This window comes from Xiphophorus maculatus, chromosome 3 (assembly GCF_002775205.1).
Source record: "Xiphophorus maculatus strain JP 163 A chromosome 3, X_maculatus-5.0-male, whole genome shotgun sequence".
NCBI lineage: Eukaryota > Metazoa > Chordata > Actinopteri > Cyprinodontiformes > Poeciliidae > Xiphophorus > Xiphophorus maculatus.
Window position 1 is genome coordinate 7,702,501 of NC_036445.1, and position 16,937 is coordinate 7,719,437.

General features: G+C 36.3%; 1 protein-coding gene across 1 annotated transcript in view; it reads left to right on the top strand.

The window, feature by feature from the left end:
- Positions 1 to 14,760, top strand: part of LOC102233395 (ubiquitin-conjugating enzyme E2 E2) — a 43,949-nt gene extending 29,189 nt beyond the window's left edge. Inside the window, exons 4-6 of the mRNA XM_005799425.2 lie at positions 5,767 to 5,899; positions 9,497 to 9,644; positions 13,936 to 14,760. Coding sequence (XP_005799482.1) covers positions 5,767 to 5,899; positions 9,497 to 9,644; positions 13,936 to 14,033 — 379 coding nt within the window. The 3' untranslated portion in view covers positions 14,034 to 14,760. The remainder of the gene's footprint in view (positions 1 to 5,766; positions 5,900 to 9,496; positions 9,645 to 13,935) is intronic.
- The last annotated feature ends 2,177 nt before the right edge of the window (positions 14,761 to 16,937 follow it).

Consider the following 16,937-nt stretch of genomic DNA (forward strand, 5'->3'; position numbering starts at 1 on the left):
ACTAAGTAATCGGGAAGAGCATTTATTATATCGTTTATTATTTATTGTGATAAATTTCTTGTCATGATAAGAATTTAAATTTATTGTTAAATTTATTAAAACTACAACCTTGAAATCTTTATTTTTTTCCCAAGAGACACAAATATCAGTAGATTGTAAATTACGATGTAGGGGCGAGCATTTATTGTATAAAAAGGGTAGGGTTAGGGTAGGGATGGGATCATTTTTACACCAACTAGTCAGCTTGAGCAGAATGACAGCCTGTCCAAACTTTCATCATGGTGGAGCTGCAGATTAGACAGACAAGGTAGTTTTATTTAAGCACCTGGGATGCTACTTTATCACAATAATTCGAAATTTTTATGACAAGAAATTTCTTGTCATAAAAATTTCGAATTATTGTGATAAAGTTCAGTTCATGTGAAAAAACAAAATAAAAGTCTTTTTTTTTCTTAAGAACATCAATGATGTTTTTGCACTTCCATTTGGGTCTCGACTTCTCCTAAAAGCATCCCAGGTGCTTAAATAAAACTACCTTGTCTGTTACCTGGCAACCCCAACGAAGCCCAGCCCGTTACCTAGCAACCCCAGCTGAGTTCCAACATATTTGTTCAGCTGGTTTTTACTGCTGTATGCACTGCGCAATGGCTGCTGGAAAAGACAAGTGTTTTGTTGTTGACTTATGGTATGTGCTTCGGCACATTGTATTTATTTCTGTCTATTTTTTTTTCCATCCAGAAACTAATTGGTGCATTCTTGTTGGTTAGGCAGGAGGCTCCACTTCTGCTTTTCAAAGATATATGGTTGTATAATTGCGCATCTGTTTGCAGCCATTTTCACGTGAGTGGAAATGTAGATTTTTGGGGGCGTGGCCAGCAGCAGCTTATTTGGATTTAAAGTGACAAGACGCTCTAAAACAGCTAACTCTGAAAGGAGCTCAAAGTAAGATTAAAATCTCATTTTCTGAGAATGATTTTGTGCAACAAGTGTAATGAACATGCTTTGTAAAGCCCACACATCTATCTTAACCTGTTCAGGAAGCATAACAGGTCACCTTTAATTTTTTTTTTATGGGATGTTGTGTAATAGATGAACAACAAAGTATCTCATAATTATGACTAAAATAATTATCCGGCGCTAAACAGTAAAACATAACAAAACCTGGAGGCAGATAATTGGCCTGTGATCAATCATTCGATGAATCATTACAGCCCTAATAATAATCGCTGCTGTTTTGTCAGGAGGAGTGAATACTTTCAGAATACACTGTAAAACTGTAATTTATAAGAAATGAATGACTTTGAGGAAAGAAGGCGTCCATTCGAGTTTTATCTCCAGGAATCCTGACCTTAGATCTTTTCCAGTTAGAAGAGCTGACATTTGCTCTATTTGTTCGCCTCTCCCTAAACTGTGAGCCGAGTGGGAAGCCGTTGGAGCGTTAATGAGCTCTGAACCAGCTGCAACAAATCAACAGCCGGTCGCGTCTCTGAGCAACAGTCGGCGATGGCGTGAACGCTCACTTACTGACTCGCCGTTTACGCTCAACCCCTGTGTGGCTGAGATTCCCTGCAGCAGTCGGGACGTCTCCATCTTTTCTTTGCATGTAAGTTTTAGTGACGTTTCTGTTGTTTATTGGTGCTAAATGTTGTAACTTCTGGCTGCGATTTGCATGCGATTGTGTCAAGACACCAAAACTGAGTCATTAGCTGTCGTTCAGGGTAGAACAAAAATGTGGCTCGTTTGATTTTAAAAAGGCGGCAGCTTGCTTTGCACATAGAGTTGGGTTGGATCGCTTTTTGTAAATTTTTGCAAATGAAATATGTGTTTTGAAAACTGTTTTTTGTATTTATTTAGTATATTAGAATCTGTTTGTACAGATTCTGTTTGTACAGATTCTAATGTCTGTGCAACAGAATTTTTTTTGCAAAACTTTCCAGAATAAACGATTAAAGACAGTAGATGAGTGGTAGATAATACATATTCATGTAGGTTTTGGGTTTTTTCATTGAAGACAAAGCAAAATTACAAAATTATAGCAAGAATCTTTGGTCCATTTTTCTGTGAAAATTTCTTAGTTTTGTCTTACAAGTTAGAAGTAGATTTTCATTAGGATAAGTAAATAATTCTAAGATATTTGTACTAGAAACCAGACAGAAACTACTTGGTAATGTTTTGTTTTTTGTGGATTTAGAAGGATTTAGTTTAACCGATTTCAGCGCCTGATGTTTGTCCTTGTTTAATCAAGGCCTGTCGTCACACGCTGAAGCTGTGGTGTCTTTCCAAAGTTTGGTTTCTTCTTCTTATCTGTATTCATGGCGGCGTGCCACCAGCTTCATTCGCTGCAGCTGTATTCTTCCTGCTCTTGAACGTCTCACAGTATGTAATGTGGTATGTGAGGAGTGGCCGACGGCGCTGCAGAGGTTTGTGAGCAGGTTTCATGCATCGGTGCTGCAGGGAGACTTTGCAGCACTTTAAAAGCCGTATGCGTCAACCATGATGGCGGCTTTTAAAGGGAAGTATTACGTAATATCTGCTTTTTTGAGCTTTACGTGATGTTGTATTGTGATTCCCTCATCAAAAATATACCTTGAGTGTTACTTTTATTCTTCCATGCATCTTGGAGAGAAATCCATTAATCTCCACGGCAATCATTCAGCTGTACAACACGAGTTGTTGGACCTTAGCTCCACCTTCAAGACAAAACTCCTCTTCTGAGCTGCGGTTTCCAAGCGGCCCTCCCCTGCGCCTTCAGACCAGCCAGCAGCAATTAGCAAATACCTGGTTGAACTGAGCATTAGTTAAGCTCATTATAGGAGCTACTTCTCAGGGAACGCTGGTAAAAACTGTTTTTAAAAGGTTAATAAAGGAGCCATGTTGTGCTGACTTCCTGAAAACGGAGCTTCAGAAAGAGCAGAAGCTTCTTAAAGAGACATTTCAAGGTGTTTAATTAAGTTATATTTGATTTTTTTTCCCCCTAAAGGTAACATAGTTACTTGATTGTGCTACAAAATGGCGCAATGCGGATGGAAACACAATGCTGCCCTTTTAAAAGTATTAATACTGGCAATGCTTTGCGGTGTTAGTGCATTTAAGGTATTCGCATCCCTTATACTTTTCTAAACTGTCATGTTTCAAACAATAAAATATTAATGTATGACAGAAAAGCTGGTCAGTTGATGGATTGATTGTTGGATAAATACGGGACAGCTCTGGAAGAAGCTGCAAAATGATGAAATATTTTGAAAATGCTTCTAAAATCAGAATAAAAATACATTGGAGTTTGTCCTTGTAACTTAAAGTATAAAAATAAAAGTTCAGAGTCGGATGTGTTTGGTCGTCAAGCTTAGCGGCGTCCTGAATGTGAAGTCTGTGAAACGGTTGGTAAGGTTGAGATAAATCGGAGAGAAAGATGCGGGAGTCGTGCTCAGCCTCCTGCGCCATCGTTTGTCTAAACCCAGCAGACACGGCCGACGGGAACAGCCTCCCGCTGAGAGCTGCATGCGTGAAACAGCAACTCCTGATAACAGCCGAACCTCATCCTCTCTCTATTGTCCAGCATCCATGTGTGAAAACAGCTTCAGAGTTTCAGAGACAATAACAGCTGCTTTCATGTTTATGTCAGATGGGTAAAATACGCTGGAAATGAATAAAAACCAGAACCAGTTAGACTGAATACATCCTAGGAAGTTTAGTTTCAGTGTCTAAAATGTGGAAAGTCATCAGGTACCAGAATAACAATAATATCTATCCAGATCCATAATATCTATCTTTAATCTGAATCAATCCGTAAAGTATCCAAACATCCTTGGTTGCTGAGGAGGAAAACATGGCCTCCCTCTGCTAAAACCAGCAGAATCATGTAGGAACAAGAACACCAGTTTCTGATGCGGTTTGCTCTTACTTTATGATGTTATGACAGGCTCAAACTGCTGGCTATCAGATGTCAACATGCGCCCGCAAATCCTTTCATTCGGAGGTTCGTTTCCTTCGCTGCGCTCAGATGTTTCTCTCTGTCTGGATGACATACAGCAGCATGTTTGGAGGAAAAACAAAACATGCAATTATGGAGTTTATTTGGCGACTGTTCAAACAGAGTTTTGTTCTGCCAAAGCAAATTAAATATGTGATGTAAAGATCTCGTTACCCAAATAAACGTTCTAAACTCTGTGTTCTCGCTGTGTTCTTGGCCCAGACGTCTTTCTTTATGTTCACACATGCATAGTAGAAAAGAAAGTGGACCTTCTGTCAATACTAAGGTTTTCATGCAACACTTAAATGTACAACTGTTAATATTTATTAAGTAAAAATGAGTCTCAAGTTTTGTTTGGAAAACTAAATTTGCAGAATCACCTTTAGCTTTAAGACCTGAAAAAAGTCAATATTACTTTGTAAAAAACACAAATTTACCAGATATTTTTGTCTAGTCTCTACTGCAAATATCTTTGTACACTGAAATAAGACAAAACTAATTTGCAAGTAACTTTTCAGTAAGATATAGGAGCTTCTTTTAAGTCAATAATTTCTTAATATTAATAAAGTATTAATTTACTTATAACGTGAGAAATGTGTTGTTACAAGTGAAATAATCTGCCAGTGGAACTAGTACTTTTAAAAATCAACATCAAGGAATTATTTACTTAAAACAGCTCCTATATCTTGCTGAAAAGCTACTTCTCATAAGACAAAACTAAGAAAATAATAAGATCTTTTTTATTATCTTAAATATATAGTTATTTTGTACAGATTTGGCTCCTCTGAGTTTGTTGTTTTTTCAGAAAATTGCTGTTTTTTGTCTGTACACTCCAGTTAATGTTAAATCCATTACTAAATTGGTTGATTATGATTTCAGTAATTGATTAATCGTGACTAATCAATCATTAGTTGATGATTATTTTAATTATTTAACCAGATTCTTTGTGATTAATCAAAATTACTTGTGATTGATTGATTAATCGTTTTAGCCCCAATCGCCTGGTGTTTTCTGCTGCTTGTTTCAGGATGGATCTACATAATGTGACCCAGAATATTTAAAGTGTTGTTTTTTTTTAAAGTAGATTAAATTGTAACCAATCTAAACAAGGAGACGTCTAATTCCTGATCACAGAGGGCGATGTGTTGCCAGACGGTCTCATTCAGGAAATATCGTTACTGGTTTCAGTAACAGCGAGCAGCGAAACGGGAACCTCGGCTGAAAGCTGCCCAGTGTGTCCGCACATCTGGCCACAGGCGACGCTCCGACATGAACACCAGCCGTGGTAGTTACCCGACGTCGGAGGGATTGTTTATTGTCTCGGGTTTTTTCTGGCTTTACACCAGATGAAGGTCTTTCCACAAACGACAGGATGGGGGAAAAGGGCATTAATTACTCAGCATATGTAGCAGATGTGGCCTTCAGCTTCACAAAGCGTTAATGTTCTGTGGTTTGAGTGTCATGATTTAGTAGCCAGGCAGCTTTTTAACTACTTATTGTTTTTATCTTTGTTGTTATTAGACCTGCTGTAGAATACAGCCACAAGACATTATTAATAACCGTAATAAATGATATAATAGTGAGTAGAATCTAACTTTAGTTGTTTTGTTTGTATCTTCAAAATGTGGTTCTGGTGCTTGAACTTTATTGTGGGAAAAATGTACAAACCCTGTTTCTGGTTTCATCTTTCTACAAATCTTCATCACTGGCCTGTCAGGAGACATTTTATCCACACAAATCTCTGTTGGTTCTCTTTTCTCATTAATATTAACTAATATCTTGTTTCGATTTCACAGCGCTGGCCCCAAAGGAGACAACATCTATGAGTGGAGGTCGACCATCTTGGGCCCTCCGGGCTCCGTGTACGAGGGAGGAGTCTTCTTCCTGGACATCGCCTTCACACCTGACTACCCATTCAAACCCCCCAAGGTCAGTGGACACCAGCACTTCCTTCTGTTTTTAATTAAATTAAACAATTTAAACTTGTTTTATGATCTCCAGTCAATCAAAGAAGATGAGTTTTGAGTCAAGCTAGCATAGCTGAACTACTTCCCTGTCCCTCATTTCTTTTTTTCTAATTAAAACTTTTTTGTGACCTTATTTAATTGTTGTAGTGTTGACAATTGGTACCAAAGCATTGAGTAACTTTGTCTTTTAAATATCAGGCGTACATTTAATATTTAGCACATTATATTGATAATTTAACAGCTAAAACCAATGCTGGTCATTATCAGTCAGCAGCTTTTTGGCCTCCAGCAGCAAGATCTTGTTTTTATCTCCCAAAGTGATGCTGGAAAAGTTTGAAAACTTCCCTTGAAAATACTTGAAAAGTACTTGAATTTTACTGAGGGAAGAGTTAACAAACGGGTTGTAGTTAGCAAGGAACGTGTGAATCTGTTTGGTTTATGTTTGTAGCTTTTTGACACAGATCTGTTTCTATTAGCAAATCAAACTGTTTATTCTTCGTACGCTTCTGAACACTTTCGCTGTCGGGGAAAGTCTTGTAGATATTTTCGGTGCGGCAAAAAGAAAAAAACCAAAACCTGTCGGGAGGCCTTCCACACACACGCACGCGCACGGACACACACACACACACACACACCTCCTTTTCTGTCTTTGTGCTGTGTACCAGCAGCTCCGTGTTTGACAGAAGACTCAAACAAATCCACAGGCTCCGACCCAGCTTTCTGTGGCCAGAGGGATCGAGTGTTTCCACCCCCTTCAATACCTCTTACCCCATCCAGCACACTGTGATCTGCAGCCAAACCCCCCTTCAAACACACACACACACACAGTGTTTGCTGTGGTGCAGCCACACACCTTCACTGCAGAAATGAATGTGTTCTGTTTTTTTTAAATGAGGAATCTATAGTCCTTTTCTTGGGGGATGCCGGGGTTGGATGGCGGTTTTCCTCAGGGTCAGGAGGTCAGATCCTGATTTCTGTGGGAGGTTATTAGCTGGTTGAGCTCTCAGGAAGGAGTGTGTTATCCTTATGATTCACCGCTGGAGCCCGCGCCGTCACAGGAGGCTGTTTACTTTTACAAGTGGAAGAACTAATTGACACTTGGGTGCTGGAGTCCAGTTTTTCTCAACAGAGCTCATATTGTTGAGGTGTCATGTTTTTAGAACGCGCTGCCCTCTGGTGGTCAGGTTTTTAAACGCACCAGATTTAGTAATGCTCTGATGACCCATTATGCTTCCTTGAACAGGTCAGAACAGGTCCATTCAGAACATGTTCATTGCATTTATTACACTAAATCATTCTTAGATAATTACATTTGAGTTTTTATTCTGTTTATGCTCCTTTTAAAATCAGCTGCTTTAGAGCCCATTGTCACTTTAAATCCAAATAATCTGCTGCTAGCCACGCCCCCAACTCAACCTTTACACTCACACGTGAAAATGGCTGAAAACAGAGGCTCAAATATGCAACTGTACATCTTTGAAAAGCAGAAGTAGAGCCTCATGCACAACTGACAAGAATGCAGCAAGTAGAGTTCAGCTGGGGTTGCCAGGCAACAGGCTGGGCTTTGTTGGGGTTGCTAGGTAACGGAGCAGTGACTGCTGATTTGTGACGTTAAATTCGGGAGGTTTTTGGAACGGATGTTTTTTGGCAATAAGTTGATGATTTTTAGTGTCTTGAAATTATTTGAGTGCTTTTTTTAAGTGCTTGGACTGTTTTCAGAAGCAATAGGGCCTGAAATGGAAGAACAAAAACGTGCAAAATGTAAATTTTGTGTAAACCAACAAGGATGCAGCAAGTAGTTCAGCGATAAAACACTTGTCTTTTCCAGCAGCTATCACAGCCATAAAATTAGCTGACCAAACGTTCTAGAGCTCTGCTGGGGTTGCTAGGTAACGGGGCCAGGCTTGGCTGGGGTTGCTAGGTAACAGTGCCATGCCTGTGCAAGGTTTTTGAAACAGCTCATTTTCCAGGCTCCAAAAAATACATAAACTTATTGCTAAAAAACAACCGTGTGGATTTTTTTTTTATTGTTGTTTTTTGTCTTCTGTTTGGGCTGTTTTTTAAAAGCAGTAGAGATCCAGATTAAAGCATAAAACCACACAAAATTTGAATTTTGCATAATCCCTTTAAAGGAAATCCCAGATTTAAGTCCTGATAAAATACAGTCGTTTAAAGATCTGTAAATTTGTCAGCCACTTTGACGAATGGTGCAAACGGCCCTCAGTGGAGCTCTCGATCAGCGCGATGCTGGAAAGTCGGCGGTAATGTGAAGAAACTGAGAAGAGCGTTAAGACGTCCCCGTTGTCTCACTTATTACTGCTGCCAAGGAAAACAAAACCCTTGACCTGACAAACTACCAAGAACGTGTCACAAAATGTTGCTTAGCATTTCCTGCCTGCTGTGTTTTTCTAAGTCTTACATTTCATTGCTAAATTTAATTGCTGTTCTAAACTAATTTATTTCTCCTATTCTTTCAGAACCTCACAATGGAAAATGTCAAGCAAAATAATATAACTTCACAGATTATCTATAATATAAAGAGAAATTTAAAAATTTTATTTTATTAATTCATATGATGGGGACGATGCACAAAAAAATTTATGCAAATGTACCAGAATTAGCCAAAAGGTAATTTTTCCATCCATTATCCCTGGACTAGTACGAGTAATTTGTCTTCCTAAAAACAAAGATTATATGAAAAAGATTAATATGATTTACTAATTTGTCAATAAAGACAATCAGTACAAACAATAAATACAAAACAAAGGAAAGTACAACAAAATTGTCATAAAACTATTAAATCAAAAAGGCATAAAAAGTTTTAAATGTATGTTTTTGTTTCATTAAGTTGAGCTGTAACTACTCTAATATGATTTTTCTTATGCCGACTGTCATTAAGTTAAAGATGTAATCTGAACATTTATTTTGTAATGCATTGCCTAAAAGTTATTACATTATTATTATATAATCTTTTATTTGGTGCTGGTTTTAATTTACCTGGGAAATCTTTATGGGATGTAAAACAATTTTATTTATTTTACTTTCTATTCTTTCTAATGCAGATATGTTGCCTTAACAAACTGGTGCGTTATTATGGAAAATTCATATTTTACATGTTTATTTTTCTATTTCCATTTGGGTCTCAGCTGCTTCCAAAAACAGCCAAAGCTCATAACCCAGCTGTTTGTTGGAAAATAAAGTTAATAATTTTTGGATGTCTGGAAATTGAGCCGTTTCAAAAACCTTCCGGATGTAACGTCACAAATCAGCAGGCTCTGCCCCGTTACCTAGCAACCCCAGTGAGGCCCAGCCCGTTACCTAGCAACCCCAGTGAGGCCCAGCCCGTTACCTAGCAACCCAAGTGAAACTCCAGGACTTTTGGTCATCTAGTTTTACTCTCAGATGCCCTCATTACTGAAGAATGATTTCATGCCAACAAGTGTAACGAACATGTTTTGTACAGGCCATAAAATATCCTGACCTGTTCAAGGAAGCATAATAAGTGATTTTTCTAAATATTTTCTTTACAGCAGCATTTATTTTTCTTTTTTGTCTGCAGGTAACGTTTCGCACGAGGATCTATCACTGCAACATCAACAGTCAGGGAGTGATCTGTCTGGACATCCTGAAGGACAACTGGAGCCCCGCCCTCACCATCTCCAAGGTGCTGCTGTCCATCTGCTCCCTGCTCACAGACTGCAACCCAGGTAACGCCACCCTGCGGACACTAAAGTTGAAGTTAATTCACTTTCAATGCAATCTTGCAGACTGCTTTCACAAAACAAACTAGTGAGGAGTCATTATTCAGTAGAACTCTGGAATAAAAACAGATATTATCTTGTCCAGTGGGGTAAAAATAGCAGTTTTATTGTTTTCTCTGTTTGGCTTGGACTTGGGCTACGTTCACTCAGCAGGCAAATGCAAACCAAATCTGCTTTTTTGGCCCAAATGTGGCCCATATTCACTTTCTTACAGCAGTCTCAATAGTCCAGTTCCATTGTTTCATAGTGTCTGCAGCCCGAACGGTCATGTCGCATTTTATCCGACTCTTATGTCATTGACGTGAATCATAAGTCATACTTCTGCACCAGAAGAAGCCAGACACGGTAAATCAGGATGTAAACAACCGCTGAAAATTACGTTTATGAATTTATGAAGGAAGTCTGTCAGTACTTCCACAAATCCAAACTGATTTCTCTGCAGACGTTACTCTCAAAGTGCCACAAAATCAGGATGTCACTATTAGTTTTACTTTCTTTTTAATTTGCTGCCTTTGTATTGTTTTGATCTTGTGACGATACCTCCAGCTCAAATTGCTGAATAAACTTTAAAATCCATAAATCAGTGTGTTATAAGCCTGGCGGGCCTCCAGGCTTTACTTGTGCCCCTCCAGGCTAATCACTGTTTGTTTGTTTGTTTGTAGGGTTTTTATACACCAGTAACAATGCTACTGGTAAATTAGCCTCTTTGGTAGGATAATGGCAACATAATATGGTCACTACGCCAACAATTTCAGCAAATAAAGTGGCAAGTCTTGGTTAAAGGATCAAGAAATGTTGAACACTTTAATTATAATGAAACAACTAATTTATTTTATTTGTATTTTTTATGTTTGCTTGTTTTATGGCTTTATAGTTGGTGTTTAGGTATTGTAGAAAATGACTTCCAATAAAATTACCTAATCATATTTTCAACTTTAAACATTTTTTAACTCAGAAAAATATCGACTTGCAGGTTTTCTGGGTCAACCCCTTCATAAAGTCTCCACCCATTATTACTTGTGTAAACTGTGTGTTGCTTTGTGACGTCGATGTTCTTCTTCTGCGCATTCGGTCCTGAACCGTTCACACAGAAGTATCTTTACGCTCAGATTTAATGAGTAGTATGATCAAACACGCAAAATAAACTGAATTAACCATCAAGATCTGCTGTGTGTGAATGTAGCTTTTGTTTTTTCCCACAGTATTCACTGTGTTTAGGTGTTTTTTTTCTTAAACTGCTGCAAATATAACAGGAGTCAATGGGAATTACTGCAGAACACAGCAACTAAAAAAAGCAACACTCTTCAGTTTTTATGCTTCTGTAATCTGGAACGAATGTCCAGAAAACTGCAAAACTGCTGAAACACTGAGTTAATTTAAATCAAAGCTGAAAACCAGCATGTTTAGTGTTTCCTTTAATAAATGGAAAATTGATTAATTCTGGTCTAGATCTCAACTTTTCATCCCTTCTTTTTATGCTGCCACAGTAATGTTTAGGTTTTCTTATCATCCAAAACACTTTGAACATTGTTATTGCTGTACAGATAAACTTGACATAAAAGCTACAAATCCCTCTTCTTGAAGCAAAATGTTGTGGTTTTCTAAAAAATTAAATTTAAAAGCACGGATAATAAAAAGTAATGGCTTTAATCTCATTTTATTTGTTTCGTTATCTCATTTATTCGTAACGTCTGTGCTGCTCCTGGAGGACGACTTCCTGATTTCTCCAGGCTAAATCAATTTCCAGGCTAATTTTGATTTCATGTCGCCTGTTTTGAAACTTCCTAAACATGAACCAAATGATTATCATTCTGATTTTTCTCTGATTTGTTTCTGCTGAATCTGTTTTGGTCCATTTCCTCACGGCAGCAGCTGCAGCTCGGCGCTTCTGTTGCTCTTGTTTTGGTTAGCAGAGACGCCTGAATGCAGGTGGATGTTTTTCTCCAGGCTGTATTTACATCTTAATGAAGTCGGGTCGCGGTGTCCGAACCCATTACAGTCATGATTTCTATTCATTTGCAGCTGCGACGGCGTCGATTACTCTGTGAAACCGATGCAGATTTTTATTAGGCAGGGAGAAACATGCTGAGGGTAAATGGAAACATGCTGCTTCAGTCAAACCAAGTTTGTTACGACCTCTGGGTCCTTTTTGTTACTGCTACCTTTAATAGAACGAGGTAAAACCAATCTCTGAAAGTACTTTCATCAATCAATCAATCAATCGTTTATTTGTATCACCAATTGTGAAACCAGTAAACATTAAACATAATCAAAATCAACATCAAATATGTTTGTCAGTGTTTCAAAAGCAGCTGTAAACAGGTGGGACTTTAGTCCTGATTTAAAGGAACTCAGTGTTTCGGTTTTTCAGTTTTCTGGAAGTTTGTCTCAAATTTGTGGTGCATGGAAGCCGAATTCTGCTTCTCCATTTGGTTCTGGTTCTGGCTGTAGAGCAGAACCAGAAGACCTGAGTTTTTTCTAGAAAAATCTTGGCTTTTGAAACTCCAACATTTGTAGAAAATTCTGACATTAATTTCAAAATTTCAGAATGTTTAGCTAATTTTTGACTTTTCAAGACCAGAAATTGTATTTTTTTATTTTATGTTAGAAAATTTCTGACATTAATCTCAAAACATCGGAATGTTTTGTAGCAAATTTTTGATTTTTTTAAACTCAAAGTTTTTTTTGGTTTTGGCAGAAATGTTTTTTTTCTATCTGAAATTTCCCTAATAAGCCACCGTAGATACGGTATATCCACCAGTAATGCAGTAAGAAGTTGTTTTTATAACACTTCTTAGAAGAAATTGGTATTGACAGTCTTGCTTGAATGAATAATCGGTACAGGAACCAGCAGAAGCGGCGCTCCCAGTGAGCTGCTGCTGGTTTTCTCTCCAGTTATTTTCATCTGACAAATCGGAGCAGAACATTTGGGTTTTACTTTTTCCTCTCAGTGGAAACGTCTGAAGCTTCATGAGGAGGAAGCTGGACCAAAAACATTTAACAACCTTATCAACTGACATTTGGGCTACAACAAACGATTATTTTAGAGATCTATTGATTTAATCGGCAAAGAGATTTTATTTCAAAAATTAAACCTTTTTTTATAAATACATTGAAGGATGCAAATAAATGATTCAGTTCCTTTTTTAACAAGATTTTATTGCCTAAAATGTAATAATACATCATGACTTTACCTAAAACTACGCCGCTTGAAGAGTAATACGAATATATTCACAGAAAAAGAAAATTTCTAATCTTAAAGGCAAAATGTTTATATTTTTTGTGTAGTTTTGGCTTAATTACTGCTCTGACTATGTTGCTTTATTGGCAAACAACTTAGTTTTTTTGGTCTAAATATTCCAGTTTATCATTAATTGATTGATTAATCGTTGACATTATTTCAGTTGATTAATAATTAATTGTTTCAGCCTTAAGGACATTATTTTACAGTTTTTTTCATTGTGGTCATTAAAAAATGATGCATCATTTTCCTTCAACTTAAAAATTTTCCTTTTGCAAAAACTAGAAAACTTATTAATTTAGCCAGTTTACTGTGCACCATGTACTTGTACTATACTGGAAAGTATATTAATTTAATACTATTTCATATTAAATTGGGAGACATAAGTTTATAAAAAAGTAGACTTTAAGCATACCATTAATAGAGCTGCAACTGATTATGTCAGTAATCAAATATTCTGGATATTAATCAATTAATCCGATTTAAAGAGCTCTGAGTAAAACATAATTTCAGACGAAGTTATTTTTTTTATTTTAAATTGAAAATGTATATATTTTTGTAGAGTTTTGTTCTTTTTGCTCTGTATTGATTCTAAATTCTGGATTAGTTGATGATTATTTTGGTTATTGATTAATCGTGATTAATCATTTCAACCCAACTCTTAATGGCTCAGTGAGTTTATAATCTGTGTAAGGGATATAATTGTTGGCTTGTAATTTATACGTTAGTTATTTAAATTGGGGTATATTGGTTTAATGACGACTAATTGTGATTAATGGTTTCAGTTTTAGGACACAATTTTTTACTTTTTAATTTAATTTTTTAAATTTTTTTTACTCTGCATAATTTTCCTTCTGCTTCAAAATGATGCACCTTCTGTGTCGGTTTGTCATTTAAACTCCTTGTAAAATTTGATTAGTTCAAGTTTTCTTCATGATTTTTGCTGCTCTGGTTAATAGAAACAAGTTAATTTGGCGTTTTTCTGTCTCCTTTCAGCTGACCCCCTGGTGGGAAGCATCGCCACACAGTACCTGACCAACAGAACAGAGCATGACAGAATAGCTAAACAATGGACGAAGAGATACGCTACATAGAGCCGCCGCCGCCGCTGCTGCAGCAACTGCGGCGCCCCGTCCTCCCTCCTCATCTCTGTACCTCTCTCTACCTCTCATCCTTCGTACGTCAAAGCACACTCACTAAGTGCAACGGTGAACCTGCCCTCCTGTTACCGCCCTCCTGCTCTTCCTCCCCATTTTATCTACCTTTTCTGTGCAAAAAACAAGAAAATTTTAAACAAAAAAAAAGTTCTCTGTTCCTTGTTGACTTGAAAGCTTCTTTTTTATACAAAGAGTAGATTGGGATTTTTATTTTCCAATATCTGAATGTTGGAAGTATTGTATTGGAGAAAAAAACAATATCATTATTATCACTTGCATTGTCCTCTGACTATACAGTATGTATTCTCATTTTTCTTAGTGGCACCTGGAACAAAACTGCAGAGTATGCTTTTAATTTTTAATTTCTTTGCTCGTTTTCTGGAGATTTTTTTTTTGTAATTGTCATCAGTGAAGTTAACTGCATGGAAGAAGTTTAGCCCCAAGTCGATTCTTCTTGCTTTTAACCTCTTCTGATTTTGTTTGTACTGTATGTATTTTTTCAAAGGCTTTTGAGGCAGACCACTAAAAGTTTGGGTCTGCCTGTGAAAGAGGCAGGACTTGTATATTTACTGGCTACCCGCTACCTCTGCCATGTGCAGAGTGGTTTGTCGTGCACTTGTATATCTGAAGCACCCAATAAAACACTCCCTGGTTGGCTCGTGAGAAAAAATCTGACTTTTTTTTGTGTTTAAACATTTACACACAAACGCACACGGATGATTGTTATCTTACGACTAACGTCGAGGAGACGGGATCTTATCTGTCCGATCGTCTCGGGAACTCATGAATGGATCTCCATAAAAAACTCGGGGAAGAAAATGGATCTTTGTGTTTTGGCAGCGATCCATATCGGGAAAGTCTTTACTGTTATGGAGATTTACAGGACTGAAGATAAACTCAACTGAAGAGGGTAGAAAATTATTCTCAAGTAAGATCAGCACAACTTCAACTCAAAAGTAAAACGCAGCCGTCCAAGAAATTACTGAAGAGTCAAGAAGTATTTGGTAAAAATGCGACTCAAGTCATCAGATGGACTAAAATATAAAGTTATGAGGATATTTTGGTAGTTTAAAGACAAAAATAAAGAATTTATATAAAAACTAACAGGCAAATGAAACATTTTTCCAAATCAATCTTTCAATAGAAAGTTTATGAAACTTTAACAGAAATTGCAGGTGTGTGTCTGAGTGTGAAGGACGTTTGGTTAAAATGTTTGTTTTTCATTCAGTGGGGAGAAAATCGAGAAATTTTACTCAAGTAAAAGTAGAAATACTTCATAATTAAATTACTCAAGTAAAAGTAAAACGCAGAAATTACTGAAGAGTTGAAAAGTATTTAGTAAAAAGGCGACTCAAGTTCTGAGTAACTGATCAAAACGTCATTTAATATTTTAAAATTACGTCACCAGATGGAACAAAATTCTAAGTTATGTGGAAATTTTTATATTTTAAAGATAAAAATAAACAATTTATATAAAAAAAATAACAGTCAGGCATAAAAAACATGTTTACTCTTAAGTCAAGTTACTTAGAGTGGAAAATTTACTCCAGAGATGCGATACTTCGTAATAAAATTAAAGTATATTCTTTTCCAAAAAGTTGCTCAACTAAATCTAACTAGTTACTACACAACTGTGAAACTATGCAAGAGAATTTCAATTTTTCTGTTATGACAGAAAATAGAAGCCATAATAAGAAAAAATTAAATAAAGGAAAATATTACATGAATAAAGTCTAAATACAAAAATAAAGTTGTAATAATGAGAATAAAGTAATATTTTGACAAAATAGTCATAATACTCAGTCACAAAATACAAGAAAGTCATAATATTTTGACTTTATTCTCTTAATTTTATATGTTTTTTTATTATTTTCTTAGTGTGGTCCTAACACTGTCATATTCTCACCTACAACTCAATAAATTAATTAATAAATAGGCTAATTATTACAAAATAGGCCAATTAATCAGATGCTTATTTATTGAGCATGTAATTATTTATGCATTTATTCCTAATTATGTCAGTTTTGGCCCAATCATTTCTCCATCTGAGTTCATACAAAAAGCAGAAATCAGTTAAAAGAAAGGTTACAAAAATGATGTTTAAAATCAATATTATATCAGAACAACATGATTTCTCCCACAGATTAAAAAATTATGCTGATATAAATCTGATTAAACTATTTCTATCTGCCTCTAAAGTAACTAAATCCAGATTATACTGGAATAATAAACTGCATCCATGTCAATACGACACAAAATGCTACACAATACATCACTAACTCATCTAAATGTGTAATTTAAACTTTAGAAATTCATGAATTTGCACCAATTGCGGCTGAAATGAAATTGTGAGGAGTTTGTTTGCACAAAACAAAAGCAGAAGGTTTCTCTGCTGATTAATCATACGAAACTAAAACCACACTTTCAGGATGATGAGACACGTTTGCTGTTTTTCCATCGCATGACCTTATAATACAACAACATGAGTAATTTTCAGATCGGTTTGCTGACATGTGGTCAGTTCTTAGTGGTTCATATTTTTTTATTATTATTATTCCTGCGGCTGAGGAGAAAAAATAGTCATAGCTGAAGATTTTTTTTGGATAATTTTGTTATTTTTTTAAGCTTTTCAGTTTCTATTAAATAGGCTGTCATATTTTATTAAAGGTGACATTTAGAAATATTTTAAAAAGTGAAACTATTAGGTATATATTTTCAGTAAAACTCTTCTTGTTTACAAAGTTCCAAGACGAAATGTACAAACATTTATGTAAACCAGGGTGAAAATTACACATTTGAACTGGTGGCTTTTCAGGCTTTTAAGTTTGGTCATTAAATTTT